Genomic DNA, 17,869 nt, shown 5'->3' with positions numbered 1-17,869 from the left:
TACTACTTTTAAAACTACAGCCACATGTTTGAAAGCTATTATGAATTATTTCTCTCTCTTGAAAAGGTATGTCTTTGATCTAGAAATTCCACACCTGGAAATTGCTCCTAGAGAAATAATGGAAAATGTAGACAAGAATTAGAGTGCAAAGATGTTCAACATACATTATTTATAATAATTAGAGCTTTTGAAATAATTTAAATGGCCAGCTTACAAAAATTATTAAATGAATTATGGTATGCTCACAAAAAATGTAATTCTTAAAAGTCACATTTTCAGAGAGTAATAAAAATTCTTAGTGTGATAAGTGAAAAAGACAAAACTATATAATATGATGCCAATTTATTTTTTGAATCTGTATTTGTACAGATGTAAATATAGATAAAAAGACTAAAAGTAAATGCTCCAAGTAATTATTACTGGCAATCTGTTGATATCAGATTTTTAGGTGTTTTTGCATCACTATTTCCTATCATTTTGTGTTTTTCAAATAATTTTATATTACTTTTACAATGAGAAAAAACTCAAAAACATAAATGGGGAGTTAGAGGGCAACATAAAAGTGAGCTGACTGACAGAATATGACGGCCACCTTTCTTTCTTTCTTTCTTTCTTTCTTTCTTTCTTTCTTTCTTTCTTTCTTTCTCTTTCTTTTCCTGCTTTCTTTCTCTCTCTCTCCCTCCCTTCTTTCTTTTTTCTGTCTCTCCTTGCTTCCTTCCTTCCCTCATTCCCTTCTTTCCTTTCTTCCTCTCTCTTCCTTCCTTCCTTCCTTCCCCTCCCTTCCTTCCTTCCTTTCTCTTCCTTCTTTGCCATCCTCCTGCCTTGGCCTCCCAAAGTGTTAGGATTACAGGTGTGAGCTACACCTGACAGCAATAACGTCAGCATACCCTGAGAATGACCCTTACGGCAGACACAGCTGACAACAACACTTCAGTAATGAGGGTTGCCATGTGGAGGTTGCTGGGTAGGGTGAGGGTGCTAAGTGAAGATGCTGTAAAAACTGCATGCTTTTTACAAGTGGTTGCAGTTCTCATGTCTGGCCTGTTGTCACTGGACTGTCCCTGTATGTAAGTTCCTCCAATAAGCTGTAGGTCTTGTTCACTGGCTCTAGGTATCTTCTTTAGCCTTTTGAACCTGGTGTCATCCTTACTGAAGTCAACAGGGGCCCAGCACAAACAACCATTCCTGGCTGTCGATAGTGTTTCTGATTGTTCTATTTCAGCAGTTATAAGTACAATATATACATTTCTGGTTTTAAAATATTTGAAAACAAATTTGGGATACTTAATTTGCTGAGTTAGGAAAAAATCCTAAACCACAAAAATACATCTATCATCACCATTATTTCCATAAAATAAAGGGCATTTTAACACATACACCCAACAAAAGAAAGGACATAAATCCAGAACATGCAGAACTTTACATTAATTGCAGTTAGCTTAATGAAATAGTCACTGTCTCATCTGTGTGGTTCCCATGCTCTACTACAGACTCGTGAACACATTGTCATAAACCAGCACTAGTCCAGAAATGGAACTACTGGACTTTTTGGAACTTACTGGCATTTTGGAACTACTGAGCAGTTGTATTTTCCAATGACCCTCAACATCTGGCAGGTGTCCGCCATGTCTCTCTTGATTGCCTGCCTGGCTTCTGTGCAGTGCCAGGCCCCGTTGCCTTTGACATGAATGAAAAATGTGGCAGGAATCCGAATGACTCTTGCTCTTGAGTTTTTGGCAGTTGTTGGGATTACTGGCACTGAACAGTACCAGACCGAGGAAGCTCATAAGAACCAGACTTCCAGTTAAACCCTCGAGCAGAAATAAAGCAGAGGGGTTTCAGCAAACAGCGGAACCCACTAGAGGTTGCATTTATTCATTCATCCAACAAATACCTATTAATTTGCCATGTGTCTGGCACTGTGTTAGGATCTGGAACTAAAGGAGAACAGTTCGGTATAGTATAACAGTTCAGAACAGCATAATAGTTCAACTATCATGGTGAACTAAATAGGTAAAGTCCGTACATTGAGAAAAGCAGAGTCAAAGTTATTCTATTCAAGATAGAAGCTAGTACTCAGTCGGGTATGGTGGCTCATGCCTGAAATCCCAGCACTTTAGGAGGCTGAAGTGGGCAGATCACCTGAGGTCAGGAGTTCAAGACCAGGCTGGGTAACATGGTGAAACCCTGTATCTACTAAAAATACAAAATTAGCCGGAAGTGGTGGTACGAGCCTATAATCTCACCTACTCGGGAGGCTGAGGCAGGAGAATTGCTTGAATCCAGGAGGCAGAGGTTGCAGTGAGCCGGGATCACGCCACTGCACTCCAGCCTGGGCAACAGAGCGAGATTCCATCTCAAAAAAAAAAAAAAAAAAAGATAGAAGCTAGTACTTGATTAGATCTAATAGTGATATTTAACAGTGAAAGATTGGTTTTTAAATGCCACAATGCTGGAGAGTAAGTGAAATAAGAATGGGAGAATTTTGATAATTACTCAATTACTGGAGCGGGGATGATATGGGCATGAGGGTTCTTTGTATCCTCTCAATTTTTGTGCCTGGTTTGAAAATTCCCATAATAAATGTGGCAGGTGAGTGAGAGAGCTCCATGACTGAAGCTAGTTGTTTGCATTTTTCAACCTTTCTCTAAGTAAATATATTATATGAAAAGGCAGAATGAAGAGGAATTAGTTAATGATTTGCAATTTGCTTTTTTTTTTTTTTTGGGATGGAGTCTTGCTCTATCACCCAGGCTGGAGTGCAGTGGCTCGATCTCAGCTCACTGCAACCTCCGCCTTCCAGGTTCAAGCGATTCTCCTGCCTCAGCCTCCCAAGTAGCTGGGATTACAGGTGCGCCACCATGCCCGGCTAATTTTTGTATTTTTAGTAGAGACAGGGTTTCACCATGTTGGTCAGGCTGGTCTTGAACTCCTGACCTCATGATCCGCCCATCTCAGCCTCCCAAAGTGCTGGGATTATAGGCGTGAGCCACCATGCCCAGCCAGCAACTTACTTTTATGATAACGATTTTGGTAATTCCTTCTGATTCTCCATGACCTGGGGAAAGTTGGCCTTGGACCCAAGCACCCTCACCATGTCAGCTTGATGAGCAGACACAGCAACTTTGTAGTCTGAAGTAGCCCTGCAATGTTAGACCAGGGGCTTTCAAACTTACATGCTTCAGGACCGCATGGAAGACAGGGGACAGTGTTTGTTAAAATACTGATGCCTGTGCCTCCTCTGAATTAGAAATATTTGAGGGTGGACCTGAACTCTGTATTTTAACAAGCACAATTTTGATGCAGGCAATCTATGGATCAAGCATTGGATGACAGTGAAAGATACCTCGATTGCTACGTGAGCAATCAAGGTCTTTTTTTTTTTTTTTTTTTTTTTGAGATGGAGTGTCACTCTGTTGCCCAGGCTGGAGTGCAATGGCGCAATCTCGGCTCACTGCAACCTCCGCCTCCCAGGTTCAAGAGATTCTCCCTGCCTTAGCCTCCTGAGTAGTTGGGACTACAGGTGCCCGCCACCACGCCCAGGGAATTTTTGTATTTTTAGTAGAAACGGGGTTTCCCCATGTTGGCCAGGCTGGTTTCGAACTCCTGACCTCAGGCGATCCACCTGCTTCGGCCTCCTAAAGTGCTGGGATTACAGGCGTGAGCCACTGCACCTGGCCCTGGGTCTTTCACCAAAGCATATTTGCTCTAATTCTTGCCACAACCTTAATTTGATTTCATCTTTTCTCCTCCCACTTGCCAGCATGAATTCTTATCTATGGGATTTTATAAAGATTAAATGAAATAAAATACACTGAAAGAGCGCAGGGCCAGATGAGAAATTGTGTGTGTATAGAATATGTGATATAGTATTACTAAATGCTTCAACCGCTCTACTCTTTCATCACTTCTTTTACAACCAAGGATTTCAGTATTTTAAATGTGACCACCAGAGGTCTGTATACCTGTACCTGTCTTCCCTGAGAGAGAGCTGCACCATCACTGCGTATCCCTGTGACTCCTACCAGGATTATAGGAATGGCAAGTGTGTCAGCTGCGGCACGTCACAAAAAGAGTCCTGTCCCCTTCTGGGTAAGTCCAGCCAGCAGTTTCCTCTCTAATTCACAAAGAACTAATTTTTGGTATGAATCCCAGAACCACTTTATCATGTAAAAACTGGCCCCATAATTGTATTAAAAACTTGTCTTTCTGCTGGGCACAGTGGCTCGTGCCTGTAATCCCAGCACTTTGGGAGGTTGAAGCGGCTGGATCACTTGAGGTCAAGAGTTTGAGACCAGCCTGGGCAAAATGGTGAAACCCTGTCTCTACAAAAATACAAAAAGTAGCCGGGTGTGGTGGTGCGTGCCTGTAGTCCCAGCTACTCAAGAGGAGGCTTAGGTGGGAGGATCACTTGAGCCCAGGAGGTTGAGGCTGCAGTCAACTGAGATCATGCCACTGCACTCCAGCCTGGGTCACAGAGCAAGACCCTGTCTCCAAAAATAAATAAATAAAAGGTTAAAATTTAAAAAAATTTTTCTTAAAAAGAAAAAAATTTTAAAAATAGACTTTTTTTTTTCTAGTCAGCTTTTTCTAGCCAATTTGTTCTTTGAACTACTCTAGTCTCCTACTAATAAACAGTGTTAGAAAGCAATGTAGACCGGGCATGGTAGCTCACGCCTGTAATCCCAGCACTTTGGGAGGCTGAGGTGGGCGAATCACAAGGTCAGGAGTTTGAGACCAGCCTGGCCAACATGGTGATACCTCATCTCTACTAAAAATACAAAAAAATTAGCTGGGCATGGTGGCGGGTGCCTGTAATCCCAGCTACTTGGGAGGCTGAGGCAGGAGAATCACTTGAACCCGGGAGACGGAGGATACAGTGAGCTGAGACCGCACCATTGCACTCCAGCCTGGGCAACAAGAGTGAAACTCCGTCTCAAAAAGCAAACAAACAAACAAAAGAAAGAAAAAAGAAAAGAAAAGCAACTGTAGAGTATTCCATCCAGAAGGCAGTACAGCCTCCCTGGACCCTCTATTCTAGCATGGAAAAGAAGGTTACAGAAGAGTTTCCAAGCTTACCCAGGGTACAGTCACTCTACATAGCCTGCTCCTGTGGGGACAGGAATACCCTTTCTGTGCCTACAACTTCTCTGCTGGGAGAGGGTCCACAATGAGCCCAGAGACCCTCCTGACAAGTGAACTTTTTCACAGACTCATGTCTGTGTAAATGCCCTCACTCCACATTCTGGCTCTTGTGTGCACGTACAGCAGGTGGAGTGAGGTAATAGATATTGTGGAGGCTGCTTGGATATTCGCTAGGGATTAGTACAGATATTCTAGGTGGTTAGGACTTTGAAACTGGATGGTCATGAGGATTTTCTATTTTTTTTCCAAAAGGAAAAATCCAAGTTAACAACAGGGCATGGTATAGACAAGGGGTTCTCAACCTTGATTGTGCTTTAGAATCACCTAAGGAGTTTTAACACAATACTGATGCCTGGATCCCACCCTGGATCAGTTAAGGCAGAATGTGAAGGCCATTCTCTAGGGCTAGGGACAGAGGAGAGAAAGAGGGCCCTCTGGACAGCAAAAACGAAGGAGGACACTCACCTGCTTAGTGACACAGTCAGTCATGTGGCAAACCCAGGTCTATGCAATTTAGGGGCCCCATTGTAGTTCTTCAAGAAAGCATATTGCTTTTCAAGAGTGATGCTATTTTAGGTATGAACTTGAATCTGTTTTAATCTAGAAAATGAATGTATTACTGAAAAATGTCAGTGTTATTTTTAGTCCACACCAGTGTGTGCCACACCCCACACCCCTCCACCCTGCTACTGAGAACCAGTAAAGGGGGAAAACAACTGGAGGGCCCTGTTGCCCTTCAGCTCTTAGGGACAGGGTCGGCCAGCAAGATGGGTCACCCTGCAGACCCTCACCATGGGGGATGGAGGTGGGAGGGAGTTTCTCTCAGAAGTGGTGGATACAGTCAAACTCAATGTTCTTGCTACCTCAGTTGCTTTTACGGTTATATAATACATATTAATCTTACAATTTTTTAAACTTGTTTCATAGGCTATTATGCTGATAATTGGAAAGACCATCTAAGGGGGAAAGATCCTCCAATGATGAAGGCATTCTTTGACACAGCTGAGGAGAGCCCATTCTGCAGTGAGTGGTGAATGTGGTTGTTGGCTTTTGCCTAACTCTCATTTTGGGGATGGCTGAGTCTCAGCTTCCTGGCTACTTCTTGGCAAATAAGGGCCATGATGAAGCATCAACTTTGGAGCTGGAAGGGCCTCGGTTGACTCCTGAGTCTACCACATAATAGCTGTGGGACCTTGGTGAAGTCATTTGACTTCTCTGAGTCTCAATGTCCTGACTGGTCAAATGGGGGTAATAATGCCTGTCTTCTGGGATATTAGGTTTAATCTGATGCCATTTAAAAATATTAATTTAATAAAATCTCAACAAATCAGGGTTGTTAGTTTCACTGGATGACCATTCTAATCACTAAGATCTTCCAGAAAATAGCTTGATTACCCAAAAGACATAAAATTGAGACTAGGAAAAATCAGGTGTCAGCCATATCTACAGGTCAGTTCCAGCTCTAAAGCAAACATGATGACCCAAAGGCCTCGAGAGGTTGAGTATTCCAGATAGGAATTAAAGGGGGCAGCCGATGATTAGACGCCTTGGGAAGCAACTAGAATTTCCTTGGGCAGATGTGTTTTTCCTACAGTCTTGTACCCATTTTCACTTTCCTTGGGAACAACTATTTTATTTCATATATTTATTTTTTTTGAGACAGGGTCTCACTCTGTCACCCAAGTTGAAGTTCAGTGGCGCAATCTCAGCTCACTGCAACCTCTGCCTCCTGGGTTCACACGATCCTCCTGCCTCAGGATTCCGAGTACCTGAGACTACAGGTGTGCATCACCATGCCTGGCTAATTTTTGTATTTTTAGTAGAGACGGGGTTTTGCCATGTTGGCCAGACTGGTCTCAAACTCCTGACCTCAGGTGATCTGCCTGCCTTGGCCTCTCAAAGCGCTGGGATTACAGGCATCAGCCACCACGCCCAGCCTATGTTAATTTTTTTTTTTGAGACAGGGTCTTGTTCTGTCACCCAGGCTGGAGTGCAGTGGCACAATAATGGGGCACTGCAACCTCAACCTCCTGGACTCAAGCAATCCTCCCGCCTCAGCCTCCCAAGTAGCTGGGACTTCGGGCATGCGCCACCATGCCCAGCTAACTGTTTTTTTTTTGTTTCTTTTAGAGACAGAATCTCACTATGTTGCATAGGCTGGTCTTGAACTCTTGGGCTCAAGCAATCCTCCTGCCTTAGTGCTGGGATTACAGGTGTGAACTTCCATGCCAGGTGTGAGCAACTCTTTTAAAAGAGCCTGGAGGCTAAGCATGGTGGCTCATGCCTGCATTCCCAGCATTTTGGGAGGCCAAGGCGGGCGGATCACTTGAGGCCAGGAGTTCGAGACCAGCCTAGCCAACATGGTGAAACCCCATCTCTACTAAAAATACAAAAACCCCAAAAACAAAATATAAAAATTAGCCAGGCGTGGTGGTGCTTGCCTGTAATCCCAGCTACTCAGAAGGCTGAGGCTGGAGAATTGCTTGAACACAGGAGACAGAGGTTGCTGTGAACCGAGATTACACCACTGCACTCCAGCCTGGGCAACACAGAGAGATTCTTTAAAAAAAAAAGCCTGCAGATCACTGGGTTTCCCTCTTTCTTTGGAGCCATGTGTGGCAGCCCAGGATTTGGCACCTACCTGGTCTGTATGGGGCAAGCCCCTGAGCAACTTGGGCCATAAAATGGCAAATCCAGGACTGACCTTATTCCTTCGTGGGACTGTCATCTCCCTGATTAGTTCCTGTTGTAGAGTGTTTTAATTTTATCTTTTTAAAAAAAAAAAAAACCCATAAGACATTATTCAGGTAACATTTGTATAGATGTACCCACATATTTACCACTTTTTTTTTTCTCTGAGTCTGCTGGTTAGGGAATGCCACTTTATTTTTATTATCATCCTTTCTTGCATTTTGTAAATACAGGAAAGTGTGCTGAATAATAATGGGGAGAGTCCAGAGTATGGCAGGAACTTCAAGAAAGGAGACCTGACTTAGTCTGGGGGTCAGGAAAAGGCTTCTGGAGGAATGACATTAAGCTGAAACCTAAAAGGTGGATTCACAGAGCTGGCAAAGTAAGCGTGCCCAGGTGGGTGAAGGCCCAGGAGCCTTCACAGTGCAGGGAGTGCAGGTGGTGGAGCATGATTGGGAGAAGGATGAGGAAGACTGGGTAGGCTGGTGGACTTGGCCCAAATTGTGGAAAACCGTCTCAGCCCTGGAGGGTCTCCGAATGGCCCCTTAGTTGGTTGAGTCTAAAATGGGCAGGAATTGATGTGAACCACACTCAGCCATAAGCCCTAAGACTTCACAATACCTGGAAACACTGGTTCAACGATGATGCCTGATCATGGTGACTAGAAACCAGTGAACTCTGCTATCACTCATGCCATCTTTACCAAAGAGAAGAGAAGGGAATATTAGAAACTTCTGCCCTGGATCTTTGCAGAGAAACCAGAGAGAAAGAGAAGAAGAGACTCAGTGATTAGGGAGGTTCAGTTTTTAGGAACCAGCCCTTCAGGGGATCAGTTGGTAGTATCTCTCTCTTACCGTGTTCTCTCTCTGTTTTGCAGTGTATCATTACTTTGTGGATATTATAACATGGAACAAGAATGTAAGAAGAGGGGACATTACCATCAAATTGAGAGACAAAGCTGGAAACACCACAGAATCCAAAATCAATCAGTAAGTTGAGTTACAATTGTTTGCAGTGCTCTATTTCCCTTTTTGCTCAGAGAAATTAAATCACAAATCCACCTACTTTCTTATTTATAGATCTATGCTTTTCCTTGTTCTATAAAAGATATAAGGGGAACTATTGCTTAGCTGCTTCCCTGGTTCTTGATCTCCCAGGGTCTTTACAAATGGGATTGGTGCAAGGCTTTTCTTTCCTTCCCTCCTTCTCTTCTTCCTTTCTTTGCTTCTTCCCTTTTTCCTTCCTTTCCTCCCTCTTTCCCTCTCTTTCTCCCTTTGTTCCTCTCCTCCTTACTTCCTTTGATTAAACATGTAATACAAAAGTTATCCTTGTTTGCGATAAAGGATTTAAATAATAAATGAATATGCTGATTTAATTATCCCACATTGTATACATACATCAAAACATCTCGGCTCACTGCAACCTCCTCCTCCCAGGTTCAAGCGATTCTCCTGCCTCAGCCTCCTGAGTAGCTGGGACTACAGGCACATGCCACCATGCCCAGATAATTTTTTGTGTTTTTAGTAGAGACGGGGTTTCACCGTGCTGGCCAGGCTGGTCTCAAACTCCTGACTTCATGATCTGCCCGCCTCAGCTTCACAAAGTGCTGGGATTACAGGTGTGAGCCACCGTGCCTGGCTGACTTCCTTCATTTTTAAGGCTGAGTAATATTTGATTGTATGCATATACCACATTTTGTTTATTCTTCCATCAATGAACACTTGGGTTGCCTCCTCCTCTTGGCTATTGCAAATGTCTGAGACTCTGCTTTCAATTTTTTTGGACTTGTATCCAGAAGTGGAGTTTCTGGATCATATTGTAGTTCTCTTTTTAATTTTTTGAGACACCACTATACTGTTTTCCTTAATGGTTGCATAATTTTCCAATCCCACTGATGGTGCATACAGGATCCAGTTTCTCCATATCCTCACCAATATTTGTTATGTTCTATTATTTTGATATTAACCATCTGGATGGGTGTGAGATGATTCTGTGTCTTTTGAACATTTACATCTTTTTTTTTTTTTTTTTTTGAGACAGAGTCTTGCCCTGTCACCAGGCTGGAGTGTAGTGGCCTGATCTCGGCTCACTGCAAGCTCCACCTCCTAGGTTCAAGCGAATCTCCTGCCTCAGCCTCCTGAGTAGCTGAGACTACAAGTGCGAGCCACCATGCCCAGCTAATTTTTATATTTTTAGTAGAGACGGGTTTTCACCATGTTGGCCAGGATGATCTCGATCTCTTGACCTTGTGATCTGCCTGCCTCAGCCTCCCAAGGTGCTGGGATTATAGGCATGAGCCACCGTGCCCAGCTTCCATCACTGTTTAAAACACTTACTAACTTTCTGGCACACGGGTTTCCAGGATCACTTTGCACGCTTCCTGCCCCAGCCATGGAATCAACCATTTCTCCAGGGAGCCCTGGTTTCTTTCAGTAGAGATGGTGTTAAGAAAACAAAATCTGGGCACCTCTTAGATTAGTTTTATTTGTGGCACTTCTGTACTCCATGGGACTTAGACATGATCCCAGTGGGGTGACAGATACCTCGTCACGATTACCCCATTCCCAAAGTAAGGATTAATGTTGGGTAGGCTCGGTGGCTCATGCCTGTAATTCCAGCACCTTGGGAGGCCGAGGCAGGCGGATCACCTGAGGTCGGGAGTTCAAGACCAGCCTGGCCAATATGGTGAAACCCTGTCTCCATTAAAAATACAAAAATTAGCCAGGAGGGGTGGCAGGTGCCTGTAATCCCAGCTACTCGGGAGGCTGAGGCAGGAAAATCACTTGAACCCAGGAGGCAGAGGTTGCAGTGAACCGAGATCACACCACTGCACTCCAGCCTGGGCAACAGAGCAAGAATCCATCTCAAAAAAAAAAAAAAAAAAAGGATTAATGTCTAGAGCAAGTCTTCTGTTCCCAAAGCCAGGGGCTCCGTGGTTCTTCCACATCCCCAGAAAGACAGTGACTGAGCTGAACCTCTCCAGTGATATACCTTACCTTCAATTTGGTTTTCCACCTATAGAAAACATCTCTATACACTTGGATAACAGGATCAGACTCTGGATTTGCCTCTTTTAAGGTTCATCTTGAGAGGGAGAACTAAAAAAAATACATGCTACAGCACAATTCAATTAGCATCTAGTTTGGCTAAAGATATACTTAGGCATCTAGGGATGCAGTTTAATGGAAAGATCGTAACTTTGAACTCAGCCAGAACTGGGTTGGAATCTCTTCACTGCTACATATAAGGCCTGTCACCTGGGGAGCTTGATCTCTGTAAGCATCTATTTCTGTCTATTAAATGAGGAGCATAACGCCCCCCTTGCGGAATGTTTTGGGGAGTTGGAGAGATGAGTCGAGAGACAAGGACATCATCTGGTGTGTACTAGGCAGTCATTAGCATCATACCTCTCTAATGTCATATAGCCCTTTGGAGTCAGCAGACTTTGCCCATCAAAGTTGACTAGTTCTTGGGAGGTTACTACACTCCAGCCTGGGCAACAGTGTGAACCCTGTCTCAGAAAAAAAAAAAAAAAAAAAGTCAGCTGGTGCAGGCTATGGGGTGAAAGAGTTGCCAGCTTAGCAGTGGCCTGCAGGCTTCAAAACTGCTTTCTCTCATTGGTAGTCCTTACCCATTTTTCAGTATCACTTCTTCCTTCCAGTGAACCCACCGCATTTCAGAAATATCACCAAGTGAGTCTACTTGCAAGATTTAATCAAGATCTGGATAAAGTGGCTGCAATTTCCTTGATGTTCTCTACGGGATCTCTAATAGGCCCAAGGTACAAGCTCAGGATTCTCCGAATGAAGTTAAGGTCCCTTGCCCATCCGGAGAGGTAAGCTGAGGGTACGGTTTGACAAAACGCTGTTTTCCAAAGATGTTGCTGGATCCTGTCCAATCTGCTTGGTCTGATGTGTTAATAAGACTCTATTATTCACAACGAGGGACATGATGGGTTTTCCAAAAATAGTTTTTATTATAAACAAGTAGCCCAGGCCAAGTGTAGTGGCTCAAGCCTATAATCTCAGCACTTTGGGAGGCCAAGCTTGGAGGATTGCTTCAGCTCAGGAGTTCTAGCCAGCCTGGGCAACGTATGGAGACCCTGTCTCTACAAAAAAAGAAAAAAAAAAACAAAAACCCAAAACAGAAAGCAAGTGGCCCAGCCCACCTGCATTTGATGGTACATGCCTGTAATCCCACTACTCAGGAGGTTGAGGTGAGAGGATCACTTGAGCCCAGGAGTTGAAGTCCAGCCTGGGCAACATAGCAAGATTCTATCTCAAAATAAAAACAAAAAATTAAATAAAAAATTTTAAAAATAAAAACAGGTAGCCCAGTAATCCAAGAAAATTATACTGCATGTACTTAAAGGTAGATAAGGTAAATGGCCTAGTAATCCAAGGAAATAATGTTGTTATATGCTTAGAACTATACAGTTCTTCCCTAACTACCGCACTGCTTGTAAGCTGGTAATTTGTTGTAGAAAAGAAAGCTTTGGATAATTTGGCAAGCTGATTAAACAGAGCCTAGTATAAAAAAAGGTACAGAAAATTGGAACATTTTATTCCCTTGACCACAGGCACGTCCACCACACCCAGCTAATTTTTGTATTTGTGATTTTGTATTTTTAGTAGAAAAAAATATTTTTGTATTTTTAGTTTCGCCATGTTGGCCAGACTGGTCTTGAACTCCTGGCCTCAAGTATCCGCCCGCCTTTGTCTCCCAAATTGCTGAGATTACAGGCATGAGCCACTGTACCCTTGACAGTACAAAAGTATTATATTGAATTTCTTAAATTTGATAATGGCACTGAAAATGTCCTTGTTCTTAGGAAATATATATGAAGTATTAAGGAGTAAACAATCTATTCTCAATTGTGCCAGAAAAAATAAACAATGTATGTTTGGGGAGAGAAAGAGAGAGAAACAGAGAAAGAGGGCGAGAAGGAGAGAAAGAATTATTATTTAAGTACAGAGCTGTGTTGACATGTATGTTTTGTGACAAATGCCAGTCTACCATATAGTCCTAGCATCTAACCTGTGGACAGAGAGGGAGACAGGAAATGATGTGAGTAGTTAGTACTTTGTGAATTCCTTTTTCTTAAAAGTTTAGGGACTGAACACGGTGGCTCATGCCTGTAATCCCAGCACCTTGGGAGGCCAAAGTGGGCGGATCACCTGAGGTCAGGAGTTCTAGACCAGCCTGGCCAATGTGGTGAAACCCCGTCTCTACCAAAAATATAAAAAATTAGCTGGGCAGTGGTGGTGTGCACCTGTAATCCCAGCTACTCGGGAGGCTGAGGCAGGAAAATTGCTCGTATCTGGGAGGCAGAAGTTGTGGTGAGCCGAGATCGTACCACTGCACTCCAGCCTGGGTGACAGAGTGAGACCCTGTCTCAAAAAAAAAAAAAAAAAAAAAAGAAAAAAAAAAAAGAAAGTTTAGGGTACCTTAAAACATTTAATAGTACAAGTTTCTCCTAAGAGGATAGTCATTACATCCTAAAACTTTTTAATACTTTTTTTGCCCTGAATATCAGACAATATATGTTTATTTGACAAAATCTAGAAAGTACAGAAATTGTTAGGAAACAGAAAAATATCACCCATATTGTCATTATTCAGAGGCAACCACTGTTAATATTTATTGTTATTTCTTTATAATCTTCCTTTTATTGTTTTTAAAGCTGAACTTATATGGTAAATACAATTTTACATCTTTCTTTCTTTTTCGGTACGGAATCTCGCTCTGTCACCCAGGCTGGAGTACAGTAGTAGCGCGATCTTGGCTCACTGCAACCTCCACCTCCTGGGTTCAAGCAATTCTCCTGCTTCAGCCTCCGAAGTAGCTGGGATTACAGGCACACGCGACCACGCCCAGCTACTTTTTTGTATTTTTAGTAGAGACAGTGTTTCACCATGTTGGTCAGGCTGGTCTCCAACTCCTGGCCTCAGGTGATCCACCCGCCTTGGCCTCCCAAAGTGCTGGGATTACAAGCGTGAACCACCGTGCCTGGCCATATATCTTGCTTTCTCCTTGGTGTTTTACTTACCATAAGCATTTTCTTTCTTTTTTTTCTGAGACAGAGTCTCATTCTGTCACCCAGGCCAGAGTGCAATGGCGTGATCTCAGCTCACTGCAACCTCCACCTCCTGGGCTCTAGTACTGCCTTAGCCTCCTGAGTAGCTGGAACCACAGACACGCACTACCACACCCAGCTAATTTTTGTATTTTTAGTAGAGACGGGGTTTAGCCATGTTGGCCAGGCTGGTCTTGAACTCCTGGCCTCAAGTATCCGCCCGCCTCGGCCTCTTGAAGTGCTGGGTGGGATTACAGGCATGAGTCACTGTGCCTGGCCACCGTAAGTGTTTTCTATATTAAAAACAATTGCTAAATAATTTTGTATCTTAAGGATATAATATTATTTACTAGACCATTGCATTTTTATAAGTTCATTTACAAGGATATTTTGTCTTATTTTCCCAGGCCTCAGCTGTGTCGGTATGATCTTGTCCTGATGGAAAACGTTGAAACAGTCTTCCAACCTATTCTTTGCCCAGAGTTGCAGTTGTAACTGTTGCCAGGACACATGGCCATCAATAATAGAAAGAAAGCTACAACCACAGGCTGTTTGAAAGCTTCACCTCACCTTTCTGCAAGGCAGAAAAAGTATGAAAAAAACCAAGGCTTTTTTCAGTAGCGTCCTATGGATGTCACATTGTACATCAAACAACCTTGTGATTATAAAACGATCCTGGGAAGGGAGCCCCTAACTAGGGCAAGTCAGAAATAGCCAGGCTCGCAGCAGCCCAGCGCTGTGTCTGCTGCGTCCTGGGGCCTTGTTTGTTCCGACCTGTCAATTCTGCCGCCTGTCACGCGGGTGGTTCTGCCCATCGCGGCTGCGGGTCAAGCATCTTCAAGGGAAGGACGGACTGGAGGCCTCACCGTGGACTCAACTCTGCATTCTCCGTGCCACATTCCTCCAGTTCCCACACGTAGAAGGGAACGAAACTGACGTCTACCTCATGGGGCTGCTGTGTGGGTTTGGGAGGCAAATATCTATGAAGGGTTTTTTGAAATCCCATAGGTGCCACATCTATGAGATGTTTGATAAATGTGAATATGCTTTTACATTTGGGCTTATCTAATTTGCAATAAGAGAGCCTCTCTTTATCAACACCAGCTTCTCTCTCGGGCTGTTTGCTCAGGGAAGGCAAGAAAGCCACGTGCTGGCCCCCTGCCTTCTCTAAAGTGCTGTTGGAGCATGGAGGAGCTGGAGGAGATGGGGATGGACTGACAGCTAAGAGGGCGGCTGCTGGGACTAGATAGTGGATGAAGAAAGAAGGACGAGGAAGCCGTGGGGCAGCCTCTTCACATGGGGACAGGGGATGGAGCATGAGGCAAGGGAAGGAAAAGCAGAGCTTATTTTTCACCTAAGGTGGAGAAGGATCACTTTACAGGCAACCCTCATTTTAAGCAACCCTTAAGAAATGTTTATGTTTCTTTATTACCAATGTAATCTATGATTATTGAAGGAAATTTAGAAAATGCATAGATACAAAATTAAAAAAAAATACTGTCCACGATCCTATTAGAGGTAATTAATGTTAGCCTTTTGGAACAAGGCTGTCACCTATTTTGCCAACACGTGAATTCAAAACATGAACCGGTTTGCTTTTGGAGAATCTGAAGACTCCAGTTTGAGGAATCCTTTGCTTCCCTGGAGGTAGATGCTGTCTGCGAATCTAGAATGACAGCAGGAGTCCAGTCAAGAGGTCCTGTCAGGCCAAGGCCAGAAAGAAGGGAGGACAATCCCTGGGGCCAGATGCCCAGTGTGAGGGGAGGCATGATCTGTCCCATGGCTGTGGCCACTGCAGGAAGGTCTGTGAAAAGGAGGTGACAGGCCCAGTCACCTCCTCTTCACCCAAGTGATTGCTCCTTCAACTGCTATCTGTGAAAATAGCCTTTGTTATGAAGAAATTGACTCTCTCTCTCTCGCTTTTTTTTTTTTTTGGAGTTGCCTAGGCTGGAGTGCAATGGTACGATCTCAGCTCACTGCAACCTCCACCTCCCAGGTTCAATTGATTCTCCTGCCTCAGCCTCCTGAGTAGCTGGGATTACAGGCATGTGCCACCACACCCGGCTAATTTTTGTATTTTTATTAGAGACAGGGTTTCACCACGTTAGCCAGGCTGGTCTCGAACTCCTGCCCTCAGGTGACTACCCGTCTCGGCCTCCCAAAGTGCTGGGATTACAGGCATGAGCCACCACACCCGGCCAAAAATGGATTCTGTATGTCATAAATTAAAGAAATCTATAAATGTATTCCTGTGTGGCACATCTTCTTACAGATTTACATTTGCAGCAAATACAGAGTCTGTTTTATTTAAGTGAGGGATGACTGAACTCTGAGTGGAACAAGCTCTTGGACATGTTACCATCCTTCCTCCTCCTTCTCACATTTCCTCAGCAATTGTGGATAGAGAGATCAGTGTGCTGTAGGCCCTGGTTTTTTTGTTTGTTTGTTTGTTTGTTTTAGATGGCGTCTCGTTCTGTTACCCAGGCTGGAGTGCAGTGGCACGATCTTGGCTCACTGCAACCTCTGCCTCCCGGGTTCAAGCAATTCTCTGCCTCAGCCTCCCAAGTAGCTGGGATTACAGGCACCCGCCACCATGCCTGGCTAATTTTTGTATTTTTAGTAGAGACCTGGTTTCACCATCTTAGCCTTGAACTCCTGACCTTGTGATCCACTGGCCTTGGCCTCTCAAAGTTCTGGGATTACAGGTGTGAGCCATCGTACCCGGCAGCCCTGGTTTCTTCTTAGTTTTATTGGTCTGTGTTTTGATCAGCACAGTCACTTTTTTGTTCTCTTTCCTGGTAAGCAGGGAGTCAAAACAATAGCAGGAAAATGCCAGAAATAGAATTTCTACTACTTTGTAAACTCTAGGCTCGTGGGTCTCCTAGCCCAGTACCTGGCTCACTGTAGGATGGGTAGATGGGTGAATGAATGGATAAAGAAAGGAAGTTTGTTCATCGGAGAGGAGATGAATTTCAGTAAGTTTCATGTAACAGTGATCAGGAGAAATAAAGGCAGTTATAACTGTGGCCACTCTGTTCTCAGAATCTTTCTTCCAAGGGCCCATGGAACTTTTGACTGTCTCTTGTTATCCTTGCTTCTCCTCCCCTCTCTTTCTCAGTACCATATATCTGTCTGAGTGCCAAATTCAAAGCACAATTAAATTACAGTCTACCCTCTTCCCTCCCCTCTTCACTGGTGACCTCCTACTCATCACTTGGATCGTGGCTCAATTGCCACCTCCTCAGGGAGTCTTCTTGGACCTTATTTCCATACAGAGAGGTTCCACACTGTACCTCTCCTTCATAGCACTTTTTAGTTGTATTTTTAAACATTTTTTCTTTTTTTTGAGACGGAATCTCACTCTGTCACCTAGGCTGGAGTGCAGTGGTGCAATCTTGGCTCACTGTAACTTCTGCCTCTTGGGTTCCAATGTTTCTCATGCCTCAGCCTCCCAAGTAGGTGGAACTACAGGCCAGTGCCACCATGCCCAGCTAATTTTTGTATTTTTAGTAGAGACGGGGTTTCACCATATTGGCTAGGCTGATGTCGAACTCCTGACCTCAAGTGATCTGCCTGCTTCGGTCTCCCAAAGTGCTGGGATTACAGGCGTGAGCCACCGCACCCAGCCTGTTTTTTAAATTTTATTTGCGTGATTATTTGATAAATATCTGTCTTCTTCACTAGACTGCTCTGCAAGGCAGGAGCCATGTGCTTACCATATAGTCTGCTTTCAGGAAACATTTATTAAATGAACACTCTTTGTTATTTTCTGAGCCCCATGGAACCATGTTCAGTTGTGAGTAAAGACTTGCCCTCCACCCTAGCCATAGTCTGTTTCCATGAGGGTGCCTAACCTTCTGTGCCTTAGACTTTTCTCCCAGACACCTTCATTACTATTGTCTCCATTATCTTTGGAGGCCAATAGCCCATTTCCCAGACTTCCTGGAAAAGAGAGAA

At 43.9% G+C, this 17,869-nt stretch overlaps 1 protein-coding gene across 3 annotated transcripts in view; it reads left to right on the top strand.

The window, feature by feature from the left end:
• The window catches only part of LIPH (lipase H), a 46,502-nt gene extending 29,564 nt beyond the window's left edge, over window positions 1–16,938 (top strand). For all 3 annotated transcript variants that reach the window (XM_516924.8, XM_003310156.6, XM_063807404.1), the window contains 5 exons: window positions 3,925–4,092; window positions 6,073–6,168; window positions 8,714–8,825; window positions 11,498–11,671; window positions 14,320–16,938. In XM_516924.8, the coding sequence (XP_516924.5) occupies window positions 3,925–4,092; window positions 6,073–6,168; window positions 8,714–8,825; window positions 11,498–11,671; window positions 14,320–14,407 (638 nt within the window). In that variant the 3' untranslated portion in view covers window positions 14,408–16,938. The remainder of the gene's footprint in view (window positions 1–3,924; window positions 4,093–6,072; window positions 6,169–8,713; window positions 8,826–11,497; window positions 11,672–14,319) is intronic.
• The last annotated feature ends 931 nt before the right edge of the window (window positions 16,939–17,869 follow it).

Source organism: Pan troglodytes, chromosome 2 (genome assembly GCF_028858775.2).
Source record: "Pan troglodytes isolate AG18354 chromosome 2, NHGRI_mPanTro3-v2.0_pri, whole genome shotgun sequence".
NCBI lineage: Eukaryota > Metazoa > Chordata > Mammalia > Primates > Hominidae > Pan > Pan troglodytes.
The sequence above is the reverse complement of the archived record's forward strand: the minus strand, read 5'-3'. Positions and strand labels throughout refer to the sequence as shown.